The 23,971-nt window shown below is 41.2% G+C and overlaps 2 protein-coding genes across 2 annotated transcripts in view; both read left to right on the top strand.

Moving 5' to 3' along the window:
- LOC113403088 (titin-like) overlaps nt 1-23,971 on the top strand; it is a 63,760-nt gene that overhangs the window by 28,818 nt on the left and 10,971 nt on the right. Inside the window, exons 13-16 of the mRNA XM_064220280.1 lie at nt 21,162-23,213; nt 23,317-23,361; nt 23,451-23,561; nt 23,744-23,896. Coding sequence (XP_064076350.1) covers nt 21,162-23,213; nt 23,317-23,361; nt 23,451-23,561; nt 23,744-23,896 — 2,361 coding nt within the window. The remainder of the gene's footprint in view (nt 1-21,161; nt 23,214-23,316; nt 23,362-23,450; nt 23,562-23,743; nt 23,897-23,971) is intronic.
- Nucleotides 25-20,788, top strand: LOC113403086 (titin-like). The gene is made up of 2 exons (XM_064220464.1): nt 25-20,089; nt 20,718-20,788. Exons 1-2 carry the CDS (start codon nt 25-27, stop codon nt 20,786-20,788), a joined length of 20,136 nt encoding a protein of 6,711 aa, XP_064076534.1.

Below are 23,971 nucleotides of genomic sequence, written 5' to 3'. Positions count from 1 at the left end.
ATCATCAAAAAGAAGGTAGGTCCTATGGTCGAAACTACACAAATCATTACTGAACAAGAAGACGACAAAACACCCGTCACTTTTGTACACAAAACAGAGGAACTCATTCATGATACAGTCACACCACTCGTAGACTTACTCACACCAGAAAAGGCTAGGATTATAGAAGAGGCTCCCGAAGAGGTGAAAGTAACCGAAGTTGTTTCTAAAATAGGCGACAAGAAGGCTGTTAAAACAACAAAGCGCGTGATCAAAAAACAGAAGGGTCCGAAACAGGAAGTTACTGAGATAATAACTGTCGAAAAAGACGGAGAAGAACCTGTCACAACTGTCACCGTATCGGAAGACAAGTCGCCCGAAGAAATCGAGTCACAACCGATAGAAATTGTCGAATTTCCTGAAGAATCGATGATCGAAGAAATCAAATCACCCGATGGTAAGTCTAAACAAAAGAAAATCACAAAACGGACTATCAAAAAGAAGGTAGGTCCCAGGGTTGACACCACACACATCACAACCACACACGAAGAAGACAAAGCACCCGTGATCTCTGTACACACAACACACGAATTCACAGACGATACACTTACCACTTTAGACGATTTACACGAACCAGTCCATGCTCAAGTTATCGAGGAGGCTCCCGAGGAGGTCAAAGTTACTCAGACCGTTACGGAACAAGGTGACACGAAAACTGTAAAAACAACGAAGCGCGTTATCAAAAAGCCTAAGGGCTTGAAACAAGAAGTGACAGAAATAACCACTGTCGAAAATGAAGGAGAAGAACCCGTGACAACCGTAACCGTAAGGGAAGAAAAGTCACCAGAGGAAGGAGACACGCAAACAACAGAAATCGTCGAACTTCCGGAAGAAACGTTCGTTGAAAGGGTCGAGTCGCCGGAAGGTAAGCCAAAACAAAAGAAAACAACTAAACGCATTATCAAAAAGAAGGTAGGTCCTAAACTCGAAACCACACAAATCATAACTGAACAAGATGACGACGAAACACCCGTCACTTTCGTACACAAAACAGAGGAACTCATTCATGATACAGTCACACCTCTCGTAGACTTACTAACACCAGAAAAGGCTAGGATTATAGAAGAGGCTCCCGAAGAGGTGAAAGTAACCGAAGTTGTTTCTAAAATAGGCGACAAGAAGACTGTTAAAACAACAAAGCGCGTGATCAAAAAACAGAAGGGTCCGAAACAGGAAGTTACTGAGATAATAACTGTCGAAAAAGACGGAGAAGAACCTGTCACCACTGTCACCGTATCGGAAGACAAGTCGCCCGAAGAAGTCGAGTCACAACCGATAGAAATTGTCGAACTTCCTGAAGAATCGACGATCGAAGAAATCAAATCACCCGATGGTAAGTTTAAACAAAAGAAAATCACAAAACGGACTATCAAAAAGAAGGTAGGTCCCAGGGTTGACACCACACACATCACAACCACACACGAAGAAGACAAAGCACCCGTGATCTCTGTACACACAACACACGAATTCACAGACGATACACTTAACACTTTAGACGATTTACACGAACCAGTCCATGCTCAAGTTATCGAGGAGGCTCCCGAGGAGGTCAAAGTTACTCAGACCGTTACGGAACAAGGTGACACGAAAACTGTAAAAACAACGAAGCGCGTTATCAAAAAGCCTAAGGGCTTGAAACAAGAAGTGACAGAAATAACCACTGTCGAAAATGAAGGAGAAGAACCCGTGACAACCGTAACCGTAAGGGAAGAAAAGTCACCAGAGGAAGGAGACACGCAAACAACAGAAATCGTCGAACTTCCGGAAGAAACGTTCGTTGAAAGTGTCGAGTCGCCGGAAGGTAAGCCAAAACAAAAGAAAACAACTAAACGCATTATCAAAAAGAAGGTAGGTCCTAAACTCGAAACCACACAAATCATAACTGAACAAGAAGACGACGAAACACCCGTCACTTTCGTACACAAAACAGAGGAACTCATTCATGATACAGTCACACCTCTCGTAGACTTACTAACACCAGAAAAGGCTAGGATTATAGAAGAGGCTCCCGAAGAGGTGAAAGTAACCGAAGTTGTTTCTAAAATAGGCGACAAGAAGACTGTTAAAACAACAAAGCGCGTGATCAAAAAACAGAAGGGTCCGAAACAGGAAGTTACTGAGATAATAACTGTCGAAAAAGACGGAGAAGAACCTGTCACCACTGTCACCGTATCGGAAGACAAGTCGCCCGAAGAAGTCGAGTCACAACCGATAGAAATTGTCGAACTTCCTGAAGAATCGACGATCGAAGAAATCAAATCACCCGATGGTAAGTTTAAACAAAAGAAAATCACAAAACGGACTATCAAAAAGAAGGTAGGTCCTAGGGTTGACACTACACAAATCACAACAACACACGAAGAAGACAAAGCACCCGTCATCTCTGTACACACTACAAACGAATTCACAGACGATACACTTACCACTTTAGACGATTTACACGAACCAGTCCATGCTCAAGTTATCGAGGAGGCTCCCGAGGAGGTCAAAGTTACTCAGACCGTTACGGAACAAGGTGACACGAAAACTGTAAAAACAACGAAGCGCGTTATCAAAAAGCCTAAGGGCTTGAAACAAGAAGTGACAGAAATAACCACTGTCGAAAATGAAGGAGAAGAACCCGTGACAACCGTAACCGTAAGGGAAGAAAAGTCACCAGAGGACGGAGACACGCAAACAACAGAAATCGTCGAACTTCCGGAAGAAACGTTCGTTGAAAGTGTCGAGTCGCCGGAAGGTAAGCCAAAACAAAAGAAAACAACTAAACGCATTATCAAAAAGAAGGTAGGTCCTAAACTCGAAACCACACAAATCATAACTGAACAAGAAGACGACGAAACACCCGTCACTTTCGTACACAAAACAGAGGAACTCATTCATGATACAGTCACACCTCTCGTAGACTTACTAACACCAGAAAAGGCTAGGATTATAGAAGAGGCTCCCGAAGAGGTGAAAGTAACCGAAGTTGTTTCTAAAATAGGCGACAAGAAGACTGTTAAAACAACAAAGCGCGTGATCAAAAAACAGAAGGGTCCGAAACAGGAAGTTACTGAGATAATAACTGTCGAAAAAGACGGAGAAGAACCTGTCACCACTGTCACCGTATCGGAAGACAAGTCGCCCGAAGAAGTCGAGTCACAACCGATAGAAATTGTCGAACTTCCTGAAGAATCGACGATCGAAGAAATCAAATCACCCGATGGTAAGTTTAAACAAAAGAAAATCACAAAACGGACTATCAAAAAGAAGGTAGGTCCTAGGGTTGACACTACACAAATCACAACAACACACGAAGAAGACAAAGCACCCGTCATCTCTGTACACACTACAAACGAATTCACAGACGATACACTTACCACTTTAGACGATTTACACGAACCAGTCCATGCTCAAGTTATCGAGGAGGCTCCCGAGGAGGTCAAAGTTACTCAGACCGTTACGGAACAAGGTGACACGAAAACTGTAAAAACAACGAAGCGCGTTATCAAAAAGCCTAAGGGCTTGAAACAAGAAGTGACAGAAATAACCACTGTCGAAAATGAAGGAGAAGAACCCGTGACAACCGTAACCGTAAGGGAAGAAAAGTCACCAGAGGACGGAGACACGCAAACAACAGAAATCGTCGAACTTCCGGAAGAAACGTTCGTTGAAAGTGTCGAGTCGCCGGAAGGTAAGCCAAAACAAAAGAAAACAACTAAACGCATTATCAAAAAGAAGGTAGGTCCTAAACTCGAAACCACACAAATCATAACTGAACAAGAAGACGACGAAACACCCGTCACTTTCGTACACAAAACAGAGGAACTCATTCATGATACAGTCACACCTCTCGTAGACTTACTAACACCAGAAAAGGCTAGGATTATAGAAGAGGCTCCCGAAGAGGTGAAAGTAACCGAAGTTGTTTCTAAAATAGGCGACAAGAAGACTGTTAAAACAACAAAGCGCGTGATCAAAAAACAGAAGGGTCCGAAACAGGAACTTACTGAGATAATAACTGTCGAAAAAGACGGAGAAGAACCTGTCTCCACTGTCACCGTATCGGAAGACAAGTCGCCCGAAGAAGTCGAGTCACAACCGATAGAAATTGTCGAACTTCCTGAAGAATCGACGATCGAAGAAATCAAATCACCCGATGGTAAGTTTAAACAAAAGAAAATCACAAAACGGACTATCAAAAAGAAGGTAGGTCCTAGGGTTGACACTACACAAATCACAACAACACACGAAGAAGACAAAGCACCCGTCATCTCTGTACACACTACACACGAATTCACAGACGATACACTTACCACTTTAGACGATTTACACGAACCAGTCCATGCTCAAGTTATCGAGGAGGCTCCCGAGGAGGTCAAAGTTACTCAGACCGTTACGGAACAAGGTGACACGAAAACTGTAAAAACAACGAAGCGCGTTATCAAAAAGCCTAAGGGCTTGAAACAAGAAGTGACAGAAATAACCACTGTCGAAAATGAAGGAGAAGAACCCGTGACAACCGTAACCGTAACGGAAGAAAAGTCACCAGAGGAAGTAGACACGCAAACAACAGAAATCGTCGAACTTCCGGAAGAAACGTTCGTTGAAAGTGTCGAGTCGCCGGAAGGTAAGCCAAAACAAAAGAAAACAACTAAACGCATTATCAAAAAGAAGGTAGGTCCTAAACTCGAAACCACACAAATCATAACTGAACAAGAAGACGACGAAACACCCGTCACTTTCGTACACAAAACAGAGGAACTCATTCATGATACAGTCACACCTCTCGTAGACTTACTAACACCAGAAAAGGCTAGGATTATAGAAGAGGCTCCCGAAGAGGTGAAAGTAACCGAAGTTGTTTCTAAAATAGGCGACAAGAAGACTGTTAAAACAACAAAGCGCGTGATCAAAAAACAGAAGGGTCCGAAACAGGAAGTTACTGAGATAATAACTGTCGAAAAAGACGGAGAAGAACCTGTCACCACTGTCACCGTATCGGAAGACAAGTCGCCCGAAGAAGTCGAGTCACAACCGATAGAAATTGTCGAACTTCCTGAAGAATCGACGATCGAAGAAATCAAATCACCCGATGGTAAGTTTAAACAAAAGAAAATCACAAAACGGACTATCAAAAAGAAGGTAGGTCCTAGGGTTGACACTACACAAATCACAACAACACACGAAGAAGACAAAGCACCCGTCATCTCTGTACACACTACAAACGAATTCACAGACGATACACTTACCACTTTAGACGATTTACACGAACCAGTCCATGCTCAAGTTATCGAGGAGGCTCCCGAGGAGGTCAAAGTTACTCAGACCGTTACGGAACAAGGTGACACGAAAACTGTAAAAACAACGAAGCGCGTTATCAAAAAGCCTAAGGGCTTGAAACAAGAAGTGACAGAAATAACCACTGTCGAAAATGAAGGAGAAGAACCCGTGACAACCGTAACCGTAAGGGAAGAAAAGTCACCAGAGGACGGAGACACGCAAACAACAGAAATCGTCGAACTACCGGAAGAAACGTTCGTTGAAAGTGTCGAGTCGCCGGAAGGTAAGCCAAAACAAAAGAAAACAACTAAACGCATTATCAAAAAGAAGGTAGGTCCTAAACTCGAAACCACACAAATCATAACTGAACAAGAAGACGACGAAACACCCGTCACTTTCGTACACAAAACAGAGGAACTCATTCATGATACAGTCACACCTCTCGTAGACTTACTAACACCAGAAAAGGCTAGGATTATAGAAGAGGCTCCCGAAGAGGTGAAAGTAACCGAAGTTGTTTCTAAAATAGGCGACAAGAAGACTGTTAAAACAACAAAGCGCGTGATCAAAAAACAGAAGGGTCCGAAACAGGAACTTACTGAGATAATAACTGTCGAAAAAGACGGAGAAGAACCTGTCTCCACTGTCACCGTATCGGAAGACAAGTCGCCCGAAGAAGTCGAGTCACAACCGATAGAAATTGTCGAACTTCCTGAAGAATCGACGATCGAAGAAATCAAATCACCCGATGGTAAGTTTAAACAAAAGAAAATCACAAAACGGACTATCAAAAAGAAGGTAGGTCCTAGGGTTGACACTACACAAATCACAACAACACACGAAGAAGACAAAGCACCCGTCATCTCTGTACACACTACACACGAATTCACAGACGATACACTTACCACTTTAGACGATTTACACGAACCAGTCCATGCTCAAGTTATCGAGGAGGCTCCCGAGGAGGTCAAAGTTACTCAGACCGTTACGGAACAAGGTGACACGAAAACTGTAAAAACAACGAAGCGCGTTATCAAAAAGCCTAAGGGCTTGAAACAAGAAGTGACAGAAATAACCACTGTCGAAAATGAAGGAGAAGAACCCGTGACAACCGTAACCGTAACGGAAGAAAAGTCACCAGAGGAAGTAGACACGCAAACAACAGAAATCGTCGAACTTCCGGAAGAAACGTTCGTTGAAAGTGTCGAGTCGCCGGAAGGTAAGCCAAAACAAAAGAAAACAACTAAACGCATTATCAAAAAGAAGGTAGGTCCTAAACTCGAAACCACACAAATCATAACTGAACAAGAAGACGACGAAACACCCGTCACTTTCGTACATAAAACAGAGGAACTCATTCATGATACAGTCACACCTCTCGTAGACTTATTCACACCAGAAAAGGCTAGGATTATAGAAGAGGCTCCCGAAGAGGTAAAAGTAACCGAAGTTGTTTCTAAAATAGGCGACAAGAAGACTGTTAAAACAACAAAGCGCGTGATCAAAAAACAGAAGGGTCCGAAACAGGAAGTTACTGAGATAATAACTGTCGAAAAAGACGGAGAAGAACCTGTCACCACTGTCACCGTATCGGAAGACAAGTCGCCCGAAGAAGTCGAGTCACAACCGATAGAAATTGTCGAACTTCCTGAAGAATCGACGATCGAAGAAATCAAATCACCCGATGGTAAGTTTAAACAAAAGAAAATCACAAAACGGACTATCAAAAAGAAGGTAGGTCCTAGGGTTGACACTACACAAATCACAACAACACACGAAGAAGACAAAGCACCCGTCATCTCTGTACACACTACACACGAATTCACAGACGATACACTTACCACTTTAGACGATTTACACGAACCAGTCCATGCTCAAGTTATCCAGGAGGCTCCCGAGGAGGTCAAAGTTACTCGGACCGTTACGGAACAAGGTGACACGAAAACTGTAAAAACAACGAAGCGCGTTATCAAAAAGCCTAAGGGCTTGAAACAAGAAGTGACAGAAATAACCACTGTCGAAAATGAAGGAGAAGAACCCGTGACAACCGTAACCGTAAGGGAAGAAAAGTCACCAGAAGAAGGAGACACGCAAACAACCGAAATCGTCGAACTTCCGGAAGAAACGTTCGTTGAAAGTGTCGAGTCGCCGGAAGGTAAGCCAAAACAAAAGAAAACAACTAAACGCATTATCAAAAAGAAGGTAGGTCCTAAACTCGAAACCACACAAATCATAACTGAACAAGAAGACGACGAAACACCCATCACTTTCGTACACAAAATAGAGGAACTCATTCATGATACAGTCACACCTCTCGTAGACTTACTAACACCAGAAAAGGCTAGGATTATAGAAGAGGCTCCCGAAGAGGTGAAAGTAACCGAAGTTGTTTCTAAAATAGGCGACAAGAAGACTGTTAAAGCAACAAAGCGCGTGATCAAAAAACAGAAGGGTCCGAAACAGGAAGTTACTGAGATAATAACTGTCGAAAAAGACGGAGAAGAACCTGTCACCACTGTCACCGTATCGGAAGACAAGTCGCCCGAAGAAGTCGAGTCACAACCGATAGAAATTGTCGAACTTCCTGAAGAATCGACGATCGAAGAAATCAAATCACCCGATGGTAAGTTTAAACAAAAGAAAATCACAAAACGGACTATCAAAAAGAAGGTAGGTCCTAGGGTTGACACTACACAAATCACAACAACACACGAAGAAGACAAAGCACCCGTCATCTCTGTACACACTACACACGAATTCACAGACGATACACTTACCACTTTAGACGATTTACACGAACCAGTCCATGCTCAAGTTATCGAGGAGGCTCCCGAGGAGGTCAAAGTTACTCAGACCGTTACGGAACAAGGTGACACGAAAACTGTAAAAACAACAAAGCGCGTTATCAAAAAGCCTAAGGGCTTGAAACAGGAAGTGACAGAAATAACCACTGTCGAAAATGAAGGTGAAGAACCCGTGATAACCGTAACCGTAACGGAAGAAAAGTCACCAGAGGAAGGAGACACGCAAACAACAGAAATCGTCGAACTTCCGGAAGAAACGTTCGTTGAAAGTGTCGAGTCGCCGGAAGGTAAGCCAAAACAAAAGAAAACAACTAAACGCATTATCAAAAAGAAGGTAGGTCCTAAACTCGAAACCACACAAATCATAACTGAACAAGAAGACGACGAAACACCCGTCACTTTCGTACATAAAACAGAGGAACTCATTCATGATACAGTCACACCTCTCGTAGACTTACTCACACCAGAAAAGGCTAGGATTATAGAAGAGGCTCCCGAAGAGGTGAAAGTAACCGAAGTTGTTTCTAAAATAGGCGACAAGAAGACTGTTAAAACAACAAAGCGCGTGATCAAAAAACAGAAGGGTCCTAAACAGGAAGTTACTGAGATAATAACTGTCGAAAAAGACGGAGAAGAACCTGTCACCACTGTCACCGTATCGGAAGACAAGTCGCCCGAAGAAGCCGAGTCACAACCGATAGAAATTGTCGAACTTCCTGAAGAATCGACGATCGAAGAAATCAAATCACCCGATGGTAAGTTTAAACAAAAGAAAATCACAAAACGGACTATCAAAAAGAAGGTAGGTCCTAGGGTTGACACTACACAAATCACAACAACACACGAAGAAGACAAAGCACCCGTCATCTCTGTACACACTACACACGAATTCACAGACGATACACTTACCACTTTAGACGATTTACACGAACCAGTCCATGCTCAAGTTATCGAGGAGGCTCCCGAGGAGGTCAAAGTTACTCAGACCGTTACGGAACAAGGTGACACGAAAACTGTAAAAACAACAAAGCGCGTTATCAAAAAGCCTAAGGGCTTGAAACAGGAAGTGACAGAAATAACCACTGTCGAAAATGAAGGTGAAGAACCCGTGACAACCGTAACCGTAAGGGAAGAAAAGTCACCAGAGGAAGGAGAGACGCAAACAACAGAAATCGTCGAACTTCCGGAAGAAACGTTCGTTGAAAATGTCGAGTCTCCGGAAGGTAAGCCACAACAAAAGAAAACAACTAAACGCATTATCAAAAAGAAGGTAGGTCCTAAACTCGAAACCATACAAATCATAACTGAACAAGAAGACGACGAAACACCCGTCACTTTCGTACACAAAACAGAGGAACTCATTCATGATACAGTCACACCTCTCGTAGACTTACTCACACCAGAAAAGGCTAGGATTATAGAAGAGGCTCCCGAAGAGGTGAAAGTAACCGAAGTTGTTTCTAAAATAGGCGACAAGAAGACTATTAAAACAACAAAGCGCGTGATCAAAAAACAGAAGGGTCCTAAACAGGAAGTTACTGAGATAATAACTATCGAAAAAGACGGAGAAGAACCTGTCACAACTGTCACCGTATCGGAGGACAAGTCGCCCGAAGAAGTCGAGTCACAACCGATAGAAATTGTCGAACTTCCGGAAGAATCGACGATCGAAGAAATCAAATCACCCGATGGTAAGTCTAAACAAAAGAAAATCACAAAACGGACTATCAAAAAGAAGGTAGGTCCTAGGGTTGACACTACACACATCACAACCACACACGAAGATGACAAAGCACCTGTCGTCGCTGTACACACTACACACGAATTCACAGACGATACACTTACCACTTTAGACGATTTACACGAACCAGTCCATGCTCAAGTAATCGAGGAGGCTCCCGAGGAGGTCAAAGTTACTCAGACCGTTACGGAACAAGGTGACACGAAAACTGTAAAAACAACAAAGCGCGTTATCAAAAAGCCTAAGGGCTTGAAACAGGAAGTGACAGAAATAACCACTGTCGAAAATGAAGGTGAAGAACCCGTGACAACCGTAACCGTAAGGGAAGAAAAGTCACCAGAGGAAGGAGACACGCAAACAACAGAAATTGTCGAACTTCCGGAAGAATCGACGATCGAAGAAATCAAATCACCCGATGGTAAGTCTAAACAAAAGAAAATCACAAAACGGACTATCAAAAAGAAGGTAGGTCCTAGGGTTGACACTACACACATCACAACCACACACGAAGATGACAAAGCACCTGTCGTCTCTGTACACACTACACACGAATTCACAGACGATACACTTACCATTTTTGACGATTTACACGAACCAGTCCATGCTCAAGTAATCGAGGAGGCTCCCGAGGAGGTCAAAGTTACTCAGACCGTTACGGAACAAGGTGACACCAAAACTGTAAAAACAACAAAGCGCGTTATCAAAAAGCCTAAGGGCTTGAAACAGGAAGTGACAGAAATAACCACTGTCGAAAATGAAGGAGAAGAACCCGTGACAACCGTAACCGTAACGGAAGAAAAGTCACCAGAGGAAGTAGACACGCAAACAACAGAAATCGTCGAACTTCCGGAAGAAACGTTCGTTGAAAGTGTCGAGTCGCCGGAAGGTAAGCCAAAACAAAAGAAAACAACTAAACGCATTATCAAAAAGAAGGTAGGTCCTAAACTCGAAACCACACAAATCATAACTGAACAAGAAGACGACGAATCACCCGTCACTTTCGTACACAAAACAGAGGAACTCATTCATGATACAGTCACACCTCTCGTAGACTTACTCACACCAGAAAAGGCTAGGATTATAGAAGAGGCTCCCGAAGAGGTGAAAGTAACCGAAGTTGTTTCTAAAATAGGCGACAAGAAGACTGTTAAAACAACAAAGCGCGTGATCAAGAAACAGAAGGGTCCTAAACAGGAAGTAACTGAGATAATAACTATCGAAAAAGACGGAGAAGAACCTGTCACAACTGTCACCGTATCGGAGGACAAGTCGCCCGAAGAAGTCGAGTCACAACCGATAGAAATTGTCGAACTTCCTGAAGAATCGACGATCGAAGAAAACAAATCACCCGATGGTAAGTTTAAACAAAAGAAAATCACAAAACGGACTATCAAAAAGAAGGTAGGTCCTAGGGTTGACACTACACACATCACAACCACACACGAAGATGACAAAGCACCTGTCGTCGCTGTACACACTACACACGAATTCACAGACGATACACTTACCACTTTAGACGATTTACACGAACCAGTCCATGCTCAAGTAATCGAGGAGGCTCCCGAGGAGGTCAAAGTTACTCAGACCGTTACGGAACAAGGTGACACGAAAACTGTAAAAACAACAAAGCGCGTTATCAAAAAGCCTAAGGGCTTGAAACAGGAAGTGACAGAAATAACCACTGTCGAAAATGAAGGTGAAGAACCCGTGACAACCGTAACCGTAAGGGAAGAAAAGTCACCAGAGGAAGGAGACACGCAAACAACAGAAATTGTCGAACTTCCGGAAGAATCGACGATCGAAGAAATCAAATCACCCGATGGTAAGTCTAAACAAAAGAAAATCACAAAACGGACTATCAAAAAGAAGGTAGGTCCTAGGGTTGACACTACACACATCACAACCACACACGAAGATGACAAAGCACCTGTCGTCTCTGTACACACTACACACGAATTCACAGACGATACACTTACCATTTTTGACGATTTACACGAACCAGTCCATGCTCAAGTAATCGAGGAGGCTCCCGAGGAGGTCAAAGTTACTCAGACCGTTACGGAACAAGGTGACACCAAAACTGTAAAAACAACAAAGCGCGTTATCAAAAAGCCTAAGGGCTTGAAACAGGAAGTGACAGAAATAACCACTGTCGAAAATGAAGGTGAAGAACCCGCGACAACCGTAACCGTAACGGAAGAAAAGTCACCAGAGGAAGGAGACACGCAAACAACAGAAATCGTCGAACTTCCGGAAGAAACGTTCGTTGAAAGTGTCGAGTCGCCGGAAGGTAAGCCAAAACAAAAGAAAACAACTAAACGCATTATCAAAAAGAAGGTAGGTCCTAAACTCGAAACCACACAAATCATAACTGAACAAGAAGACGACGAAACACCCGTCACTTTCGTACACAAAACAGAGGAACTCATTCATGATACAGTCACACCTCTCGTAGACTTACTCACACCAGAAAAGGCTAGGATTATAGAAGAGGCTCCCGAAGAGGTGAAAGTAACCGAAGTTGTTTCTAAAATAGGCGACAAGAAGACTGTTAAAACAACAAAGCGCGTGATCAAAAAACAGAAGGGTCCGAAACAGGAAGTTACTGAGATAATAACTGTCGAAAAAGACGGAGAAGAATCTGTCACCACTGTCACCGTATCGGAGGACAAGTCGCCCGAAGAAGTCGAGTCACAACCGATAGAAATTGTCGAACTTCCGGAAGAATCGACGATCGAAGAAATCAAATCACCCGATGGTAAGTTTAAACAAAAGAAAATCACAAAACGGACTATCAAAAAGAAGGTAGGTCCTAGGGTTGACACTACACAAATCACAACCACACACGAAGAAGACAAAGCACCCGTCATCTCTGTACACACTATACACGAATTCACAGACGATACATTTACCACTTTAGACGATTTACACGAACCAGTCCATGCTCAAGTAATCGAGGAGGCTCCCGAGGAGGTCAAAGTTACTCAGACCGTTACGGAACAAGGTGACACGAAAACTGTAAAAACAACAAAGCGCGTTATCAAAAAGCCTAAGGGCTTGAAACAGGAAGTGACAGAAATAACCACTGTCGAAAATGAAGGTGAAGAACCCGTGACAACCGTAACCGTAACGGAAGAAAAGTCACCAGAGGAAGGAGAGACGCAAACAACAGAAATCGTCGAACTACCGGAAGAAACGTTCGTTGAAAATGTCGAGTCTCCGGAAGGTAAGCCACAACAAAAGAAAACAACTAAACGCATTATCAAAAAGAAGGTAGGTCCTAAACTCGAAACCACACAAATCATAACTGAACAAGAAGACGACGAAACACCCGTCACTTTCGTACACAAAACAGTGGAACTCATTCATGATACAGTCACACCTCTCGTAGACTTACTCACACCAGAAAAGGCTAGGATTATAGAAGAGGCTCCCGAAGAGGTGAAAGTAACCGAAGTTGTTTCTAAAATAGGCGACAAGAAGACTATTAAAACAACAAAGCGCGTGATCAAAAAACAGAAGGGTCCTAAACAGGAAGTTACTGAGATAATAACTATCGAAAAAGACGGAGAAGAACCTGTCACAACTGTCACCGTATCGGAGGACAAGTCGCCCGAAGAAGTCGAGTCACAACCGATAGAAATTGTCGAACTTCCGGAAGAATCGACGATCGAAGAAATCAAATCACCCGATGGTAAGCCTAAACAAAAGAAAATCACAAAACGGACTATCAAAAAGAAGGTAGGTCCTAGGGTTGACACTACACACATCACAACCACACACGAAGATGACAAAGCCCCTGTCGTCGCTGTACACACTACACACGAATTCACAGACGATACACTTACCACTTTAGACGATTTACACGAACCAGTCCATGCTCAAGTAATCGAGGAGGCTCCCGAGGAGGTCAAAGTTACTCAGACCGTTACGGAACAAGGTGACACGAAAACTGTAAAAACAACAAAGCGCGTTATCAAAAAGCCTAAGGGCTTGAAACAGGAAGTGACAGAAATAACCACTGTCGAAAATGAAGGTGAAGAACCCGTGACAACCGTAACCGTAACGGAAGAAAAGTCACCAGAGGAAGGAGACACGCAAACAACAGAAATTGTCGAACTTCCGGAAGAATCGACGATCGAAGAAATCAAATCACCCGATGGTAAGTCTAAACAAAAGAAAATCACAAAACGGACTATCAAAAAGAAGGTAGGTCCTAGGGTTGACACTACACACATCACAACCACACACGAAGATGACAAAGCACCTGTCGTCTCTGTACACACTACACACGAATTCACAGACGATACACTTACCATTTTTGACGATTTACACGAACCAGTCCATGCTCAAGTAATCGAGGAGGCTCCCGAGGAGGTCAAAGTTACTCAGACCGTTACGGAACAAGGTGACACCAAAACTGTAAAAACAACAAAGCGCGTTATCAAAAAGCCTAAGGGCTTGAAACAGGAAGTGACAGAAATAACCACTGTCGAAAATGAAGGTGAAGAACCCGTGACAACCGTAACCGTAACGGAAGAAAAGTCACCAGAGGAAGGAGAGACGCAAACAACAGAAATCGTCGAACTACCGGAAGAAACGTTCGTTGAAAATGTCGAGTCTCCGGAAGGTAAGCCACAACAAAAGAAAACAACTAAACGCATTATCAAAAAGAAGGTAGGTCCTAAACTCGAAACCACACAAATCATAACTGAACAAGAAGACGACGAAACACCCGTCACTTTCGTACACAAAACAGAGGAACTCATTCATGATACAGTCACACCTCTCGTAGACTTACTCACACCAGAAAAGGCTAGGATTATAGAAGAGGCTCCCGAAGAGGTGAAAGTAACCGAAGTTGTTTCTAAAATAGGCGACAAGAAGACTATTAAAACAACAAAGCGCGTGATCAAAAAACAGAAGGGTCCTAAACAGGAAGTTACTGAGATAATAACTATCGAAAAAGACGGAGAAGAACCTGTCACAACTGTCACCGTATCGGAGGACAAGTCGCCCGAAGAAGTCGAGTCACAACCGATAGAAATTGTCGAACTTCCGGAAGAATCGACGATCGAAGAAATCAAATCACCCGATGGTAAGTCTAAACAAAAGAAAATCACAAAACGGACTATCAAAAAGAAGGTAGGTCCTAGGGTTGACACTACACACATCACAACCACACACGAAGATGACAAAGCACCTGTCGTCGCTGTACACACTACACACGAATTCACAGACGATACACTTACCACTTTAGACGATTTACACGAACCAGTCCATGCTCAAGTAATCGAGGAGGCTCCCGAGGAGGTCAAAGTTACTCAGACCGTTACGGAACAAGGTGACACGAAAACTGTAAAAACAACAAAGCGCGTTATCAAAAAGCCTAAGGGCTTGAAACAGGAAGTGACAGAAATAACCACTGTCGAAAATGAAGGTGAAGAACCCGTGACAACCGTAACCGTAACGGAAGAAAAGTCACCAGAGGAAGGAGACACGCAAACAGCAGAAATTGTCGAACTTCCGGAAGAATCGACGATCGAAGAAATCAAATCACCCGATGGTAAGTCTAAACAAAAGATAATCACAAAACGGACTATCAAAAAGAAGGTAGGTCCTAGGGTTGACACTACACACATCACAACCACACACGAAGATGACAAAGCACCTGTCGTCTCTGTACACACTACACACGAATTCACAGACGATACACTTACCACTTTAGACGATTTACACGAACCAGTCCATGCTCAAGTAATCGAGGATGCTCCCGAGGAGGTCAAAGTTACTCAGACCGTTACGGAACAAGGTGACACGAAAACTGTAAAAACAACAAAGCGCGTTATCAAAAAGCCTAAGGGCTTGAAACAGGAAGTGACAGAAATAACCACTGTCGAAAATGAAGGTGAAGAACCCGTGACAACCGTAACCGTAACGGAAGAAAAGTCACCAGAGGAAGGAGACACGCAAACAACAGAAATTGTCGAACTTCCGGAAGAATCGACGATCGAAGAAATCAAATCACCCGATGGTAAGTCTAAACAAAAGAAAATCACAAAACGGACTATCAAAAAGAAGGTAGGTCCTAGGGTTGACACTACACACATCACAACCACACACGAAGATGACAAAGCACCTGTCGTCTCTGTACACACTACACACGAATTCACAGACGATACACTTACCATTTTTGACGATTTACACGAACCAGTCCATGCTCAAGTAATCGAGGAGGCTCCCGAGGAGGTCAAAGTTACTCAGACCGTTACGGAACAAGGTGACACCAAAACTGTAAAAACAACAAAGCGCGTTATCAAAAAGCCTAAGGGCTTGAAACAGGAAGTGACAGAAATAACCACTGTCGAAAATGAAGGTGAAGAACCCGTGACAACCGTAACCGTAACGGAAGAAAAGTCACCAGAGGAAGGAGAGACGCAAACAACAGAAATCGTCGAACTACCGGAAGAAACGTTCGTTGAAAATGTCGAGTCTCCGGAAGGTAAGCCACAACAAAAGAAAACAACTAAACGCATTATCAAAAAGAAGGTAGGTCCTAAACTCGAAACCACACAAATCATAACTGAACAAGAAGACGACGAAACACCCGTCACTTTCGTACACAAAACAGAGGAACTCATTCATGATACAGTCACACCTCTCGTAGACTTACTCACACCAGAAAAGGCTAGGATTATAGAAGAGGCTCCCGAAGAGGTGAAAGTAACCGAAGTTGTTTCTAAAATAGGCGACAAGAAGACTATTAAAACAACAAAGCGCGTGATCAAAAAACAGAAGGGTCCTAAACAGGAAGTTACTGAGATAATAACTATCGAAAAAGACGGAGAAGAACCTGTCACAACTGTCACCGTATCGGAGGACAAGTCGCCCGAAGAAGTCGAGTCACAACCGATAGAAATTGTCGAACTTCCGGAAGAATCGACGATCGAAGAAATCAAATCACTCGATGGTAAGTCTAAACAAAAGAAAATCACAAAACGGACTATCAAAAAGAAGGTAGGTCCTAGGGTTGACACTACACACATCACAACCACACACGAAGATGACAAAGCACCTGTCGTCGCTGTACACACTACACACGAATTCACAGACGATACACTTACCACTTTAGACGATTTACACGAACCAGTCCATGCTCAAGTAATCGAGGAGGCTCCCGAGGAGGTCAAAGTTACTCAGACCGTTACGGAACAAGGTGACACGAAAACTGTAAAAACAACAAAGCGCGTTATCAAAAAGCCTAAGGGCTTGAAACAGGAAGTGACAGAAATAACCACTGTCGAAAATGAAGGTGAAGAACCCGTGACAACCGTAACCGTAACGGAAGAAAAGTCACCAGAGGAAGGAGACACGCAAACAACAGAAATTGTCGAACTTCCGGAAGAATCGACGATCGAAGAAATCAAATCACCCGATGGTAAGTCTAAACAAAAGAAAATCACAAAACGGACTATCAAAAAGAAGGTAGGTCCTAGGGTTGACACTACACACATCACAACCACACACGAAGATGACAAAGCACCTGTCGTCGCTGTACACACTACACACGAATTCACAGACGATACACTTACCACTTTAGACGATTTACACGAACCAGTCCATGCTCAAGTAATCGAGGAGGCTCCCGAGGAGGTCAAAGTTACTCAGACCGTTACGGAACAAGGTGACACGAAAACTGTAAAAACAACAAAGCGCGTTATCAAAAAGCCTAAGGGCTTGAAACAGGAAGTGACAGAAATAACCACTGTCGAAAATGAAGGTGAAGAACCCGTGACAACCGTAACCGTAACGGAAGAAAAGTCACCAGAGGAAGGAGACACGCAAACAACAGAAATTGTCGAACTTCCGGAAGAATCGACGATCGAAGAAATCAAATCACCCGATGGTAAGTCTAAACAAAAGAAAATCACAAAACGGACTATCAAAAAGAAGGTAGGTCCTAGGGTTGACACTACACACATCACAACCACACACGAAGATGACAAAGCACCTGTCGTCTCTGTACACACTACACACGAATTCACAGACGATACACTTACCATTTTTGACGATTTACACGAACCAGTCCATGCTCCAGTAATCGAGGAGGCTCCCGAGGAGGTCAAAGTTACTCAGACCGTTACGGAACAAGGTGACACCAAAACTGTAAAAACAACAAAGCGCGTTATCAAAAAGCCTAAGGGCTTGAAACAGGAAGTGACAGAAATAACCACTGTCGAAAATGAAGGTGAAGAACCCGTGACAACCGTAACCGTAACGGAAGAAAAGTCACCAGAGGAAGGAGAGACGCAAACAACAGAAATCGTCGAACTTCCGGAAGAAACGTTCGTTGAAAATGTCGAGTCTCCGGAAGGTAAGCCACAACAAAAGAAAACAACTAAACGCATTATCAAAAAGAAGGTAGGTCCTAAACTCGAAACCACACAAATCATAACTGAACAAGAAGACGACGAATCACCCGTCACTTTCGTACACAAAACAGAGGAACTCATTCATGATACAGTCACACCTCTCGTAGACTTACTCACACCAGAAAAGGCTAGGATTATAGAAGAGGCTCCCGAAGAGGTGAAAGTAACCGAAGTTGTTTCTAAAATAGGCGACAAGAAGACTGTTAAAACAACAAAGCGCGTGATCAAGAAACAGAAGGGTCCTAAACAGGAAGTAACTGAGATAATAACTATCGAAAAAGACGGAGAAGAACCTGTCACAACTATCACCGTATCGGAGGACAAGTCGCCCGAAGAAGTCGAGTCACAACCGATAGAAATTGTCGAACTTCCTGAAGAATCGACGATCGAAGAAAACAAATCACCCGATGGTAAGTTTAAACAAAAGAAAATCACAAAACGGACTATCAAAAAGAAGGTAGGTCCTAGGGTTGACACTACACAAATCACAACCACACACGAAGAAGACAAGGCACCCGTCATCTCTGTACACACTACACACGAATTCACAGACGATACACTTACCACTTTAGACGATTTACACGAACCAGTCCATGCTCAAGTAATCGAGGAGGCTCCCGAGGAGGTCAAAGTTACTCAGACCGTTACGGAACAAGGTGACACGAAAACTGTAAAAACAACAAAGCGCGTTATCAAAAAGCCTAAGGGCTTGAAACAGGAAGTGACAGAAATAACCACTGTCGAAAACGAAGGAGAAGAACCCGTGACAACCGTAACCGTAAGGGAAGAAAAGTCACCAGAGGAAGAAGACACGCTAACAGCAGAAATTGTTGAGCTTCCGGAAGAATCGACGATCGAAGAAATCAAATCACCCGATGGTAAGTCTACACAAAAGAAAATCACAAAACGGACTATGAAAAAGAAGGTAGGTCCTAGGGTTGACACTACACACATCACAACCACACACGAAGATGACAAAGCACCTGTCGTCTCTGTACACACTACACACGAATTCACAGACGATACACTTACCATTTTTGACGATTTACACGAACCAGTCCATGCTCAAGTAATCGAGGAGGCTCCCGAGGAGGTCAAAGTTACTCAGACCGTTACGGAACAAGGTGACACCAAAACTGTAAAAACAACAAAGCGCGTTATCAAAAAGCCTAAGGGCTTGAAACAGGAAGTGACAGAAATAACCACTGTCGAAAATGAAGGTGAAGAACCCGTGACAACCGTAACCGTAAGGGAAGAAAAGTCACCAGAGGAAGGAGACACGCAAACAACAGAAATTGTCGAACTTCCGGAAGAATCGACGATCGAAGAAATCAAATCACCCGAAGGTAAGTCTAAACAAAAGAAAATCACAAAACGGACTATCAAAAAGAAGGTAGGTCCCAGGGTTGACACTACACACATCACAACCACACACGAAGATGACAAAGCACCTGTCGTCTCTGTACACACTACACACGAATTCACAGACGATACACTTACCACTTTAGACGATTTACACGAACCAGTCCATGCTCAAGTTATCGAGGAGGCTCCCGAGGAGTTCAAAGTTACTCAGACCGTTACGGAACAAGGTGACACGAAAACTATAAAAACAACAAAGTGCGTTATCAAAAAGCCTAAGGGCTTGAAACATGAAGTGACAGAAATAACCACCGTTGAAAATGAAGAAGAACCCGTGACAACCGTAACCGTAACGGAAGAAAAGTCACCAGTGGTAGAAGACACACAAATTCTTGAAATCGTCAATTTTCCGGATGAAATTATTGTAGGCGAAATGAACTCACCTAAGGGTAAGTCGGACAAAAGGAAATTACGAAACATATTGACAAGAATAAAATTCTTGTCGATTGATATTTTGTTCCTTGCGTGGTATAATTTTTAAGGAAGAAGTGATATTACATAGAAAATCGAATTCCAGTTACCTAGTGTAAAATATTATCAACTATTTTACATATATGTTATTATAAATTCACAATATATATTTATATTGTGAACTTATAGAGTCGAAATGTACGCCTATTAACTACTCTTCTTGGTTTACGCGGAAATAGTTTATAGTGTATTCGAAATAAAATTACTTATTTCCGTATTATAAGACAATAAGAGTAAATTTAGATGGGTTTGACATTGAGTTTCAATTAGAAAAATTGTAATTAAGCTTCCGTTATACCGTATTTACATACGTTTACTTGTGTATTGCATCATTGCTCGAAGAAAAATCAATTAACTTTCATGCAAACCGACAATTTGTCTGTTGTCATAGCTACTCTTAAGTTAAACTCTTAGTTCGTAACATTTGTTTAAGCTAATTTTCAATCTACAGGAGTTACACTATCGATGACTTGCGAGAATCATATAATAACGTATTCATGTCGTTGTTTTTGCCGTGGCAGTGTAGTGCATCACATGTTTATGCAGTTTTATTAGCCATATGCTTCATGTGCTACACCGTAAATAACGACAATATTCTGACCGTGTTCGCGGAGTGATAAGACTTATTTTTACTTCGGAGTTGACTATGTCTGATTTTACTAAAGTATTTTCATGCTAACAGAGTAATTAAGTTTAATTATTTTGAAACAACGTCATGGACATGGTCCGAAAAAGATTAACTTGATTTTATATAGTTTGTTGTTACTGTTTAAGAATCATTATTTAATAAATAATAAAGGCTTAAAGGCTAAATAAAGGCTTTAACATTATAACTACTATTGTAATTATTATCCATGTGACGTTAGGATTATCAACGTATAATTTTAAAAAGAAAATGAATGTTCTAATTTTTAATGATGTTAATGTTTATTTCATTGTTTTTACTATGCTTAGTTTGAGTTGTATCTTATAGGTTATTATTTATTACAGAAACGGGACAACATGTAAACAATCTTCAAAAAACCACGACAAACATGCCTGAACAAGTAGAAGATGAAAGCAGTGCAAGAAGACCAGAACCAGTTGAAAAAATGAAGACGAACAAAATTTTAAAACCTCAACAAATGGAACATGGCTCTATTAAAATAAGTGCCGCTCAGTTTGCGGAAGAAGTAGTACAACCACAATTTACTAAACTTAAACTAAAAAAATCAACAATAAAACCAAAACAAGAACCAACAGTCACATCGTTGCCGAAAATTCAATTGAAAAGCCGTATAAAATTTTTTACTGATTGGCCGCCAAAGGATATCAAACCTATTATTACGTTTTTGGGAAGTGTAAGACAAAACGGTGAGCTGTCGAGAAATATAAAAGAAGCATCAAAAATAAAAAAGAAAGCTGTTAAAATATCAGTACTCCCAGAATTAGAAAGACCGGTATTAGAAAAACCAGAAGACTTTAGTTATGAATACGTGGAACAACCTTTAGAAATACCGAAAGGCACTGTTAAAGAAATAAACTTACATGACGAAGATTTAAAAGAAAATGATAAAAAAGATAAAGATTTACCTTCAAAACCTGACATAATTCAGTTACAAGAAAATGTAAGTTTAATAAAGAAAAAACCGAAACTGAAACCTATGCGAATAGAAGAAATACAAGTTGATCAACCTCAGTTTGCAGAACCACAGTTTAAAAATCTTAAATTAAAAAAAGGTGTTGTCAAAACAAAGCCAGAAGGTTCAGTTGTAAAAATACCAAAAATACATCTTAAAAGTCGCATAAAATATGTAACCGAATGGCCTCCATCGATAATAATACCTAATATAATACTTTTAAGTGCCATTCGACAGAACGGAGTTCTTTCTAGAAACATAAAGGAGGCTGCTACAATAAAGAAAAAGGTAATCAAAGAACCGAAAATGCCAGATGGTCATAAAACGGAATTAGAAAAACCAATGTTTACCCATGACGATATTTTAGAACCTAGATCAAAAATTGAAGAACAGCAAATAAAAGTTGTCGGAGAAACTATTGATAATGATGAAACAGAAAAATATATAAACAAGGATGTAAAAGAGGAACCTACGGATGATATGGAAGAGGAACCTCAACATGTGACAATAAAACCGCGACGTTCGAGTATTAAAAAAGTTGAAGAATTGGTTGATGAAGTAACTATAAAAAAGAAATTAAAGCCAGTTCGAAAGTCATCGGTAACACTTCCAGAAATAACTGAACCGGAAGAAGTTACTTTTAGACCGAAGACTGTTAAAACTAAAGAAGATGTCGAGCAAGAATTTAATATACATTTAGATTCTTATCTCGAAGAAGAAATATCAATGTCAAGTAAAGTTAAATTAAAACCCCAAAGGCAACCAACATTTAACGAAGAAGCTAATGAAGCTTCCATAAAATATTACAAAGAAAATGATGATGGAGTAGATGTAGTTGAAATCATTGATAATGAAGAAATGGAGGAAAGTTCTAATGTCACTATGCCATTGAAAAAAGCCCCGATTAAGAAAATGTCAGTGGAATATATGGACGACGTAGCAGAAAATATATCTTTATCTAAGAAAAAAATATTAGATAAGAAAACCGAATTTATTGAAAATGTAACATTTGAATTGGGTAAAAAAGAGGATTACGTGATTGAAAATCAAGAGATTGCTTTTGATATTAAACAGCAATTAGATGAATTTAAGCAAGAAGAATTATCTCTATCAAGTAATATAAAGCTCGTACCTAAGAAAAAAGTCACCATTACTGAAGAGACGGATGAAACATCGATACAATTGCTTAAAGAAATTGAAGATGATAGCCAAGCAGAGGAAGTTATTATTAGTGATGGCGAATCAGAAGAAAATGTAGAAATGATATTTAGGAGAAAACCTAAAAAACCTACTTACGAAGTTAGTGAAGTAGAAGAACAAAGTATTGAATTAAAACCAAAAAAAGTCAGCAACAAAATATTTGAAGATGAAGAACTTACTATATCGGCAAAGCGCAAACCAAAGAAATCAGGACCAGTTCAAGGTAAAAAATTAAATCAACGTATTTATGCTATTACAGAAACTACGATCGTAAATAATGAAACCGCCCCTGAAATAGTACAATATATCTATGTTGTTATTTGCAGAAGCAGAAGCATCAATGAGTATAGCCAAAGAACAAGAATTTCCCGGTAATTACCCAGTAATCAGCTTAAAGCAGTCAGACGCTCAAATAATACATGAAATATGATTTTTTATTTAATGATTTAAAATATTTCAGAAACTCCAATAAATGTTCGATGCGGTGATACAGTGTTTGCTGTTTATTCTTACGTCGCAGAGACAGACGAGGCTATAAATCTTGTAGAGGGTGAACGATTATACATACTAGGTACAATAAAATTATATTTTATAACCTATCTTCGCTTAAGTATTAAAATCAAATTTTATTAAAATTTAAACTTAAAATGAATAAAGACCATTGCATAAGTCTGCCATAAATAAAAGTAAATCTTTCCTGTCATTTAAAACAAAAGCCCTTGAAAACACAGTACAACATTTTTATATTTATAGAAACTACAAATCAAGACTGGTGGTATGTTCGCAAACATCTCACAGAAGAAAAGGGTTGGGTGCCGGCGCAATACTTAATGGACGAATCGAATTATACATTATATCTTCAAAAAAAATTGAATGAGAAAATTGATAAATTGCCCGTTTTTGAAAGTAAGTAGGATTATTTTATTTAAAATATGTATGTCTATAGTACAGCAATTTTAGAGTAACAACTAAATATCTACA

The sequence above is a fragment of the Vanessa tameamea genome, chromosome Z (genome assembly GCF_037043105.1).
Source record: "Vanessa tameamea isolate UH-Manoa-2023 chromosome Z, ilVanTame1 primary haplotype, whole genome shotgun sequence".
Taxonomy (NCBI): domain Eukaryota; kingdom Metazoa; phylum Arthropoda; class Insecta; order Lepidoptera; family Nymphalidae; genus Vanessa; species Vanessa tameamea.
The sequence above is the reverse complement of the archived record's forward strand: the minus strand, read 5'-3'. Positions and strand labels throughout refer to the sequence as shown.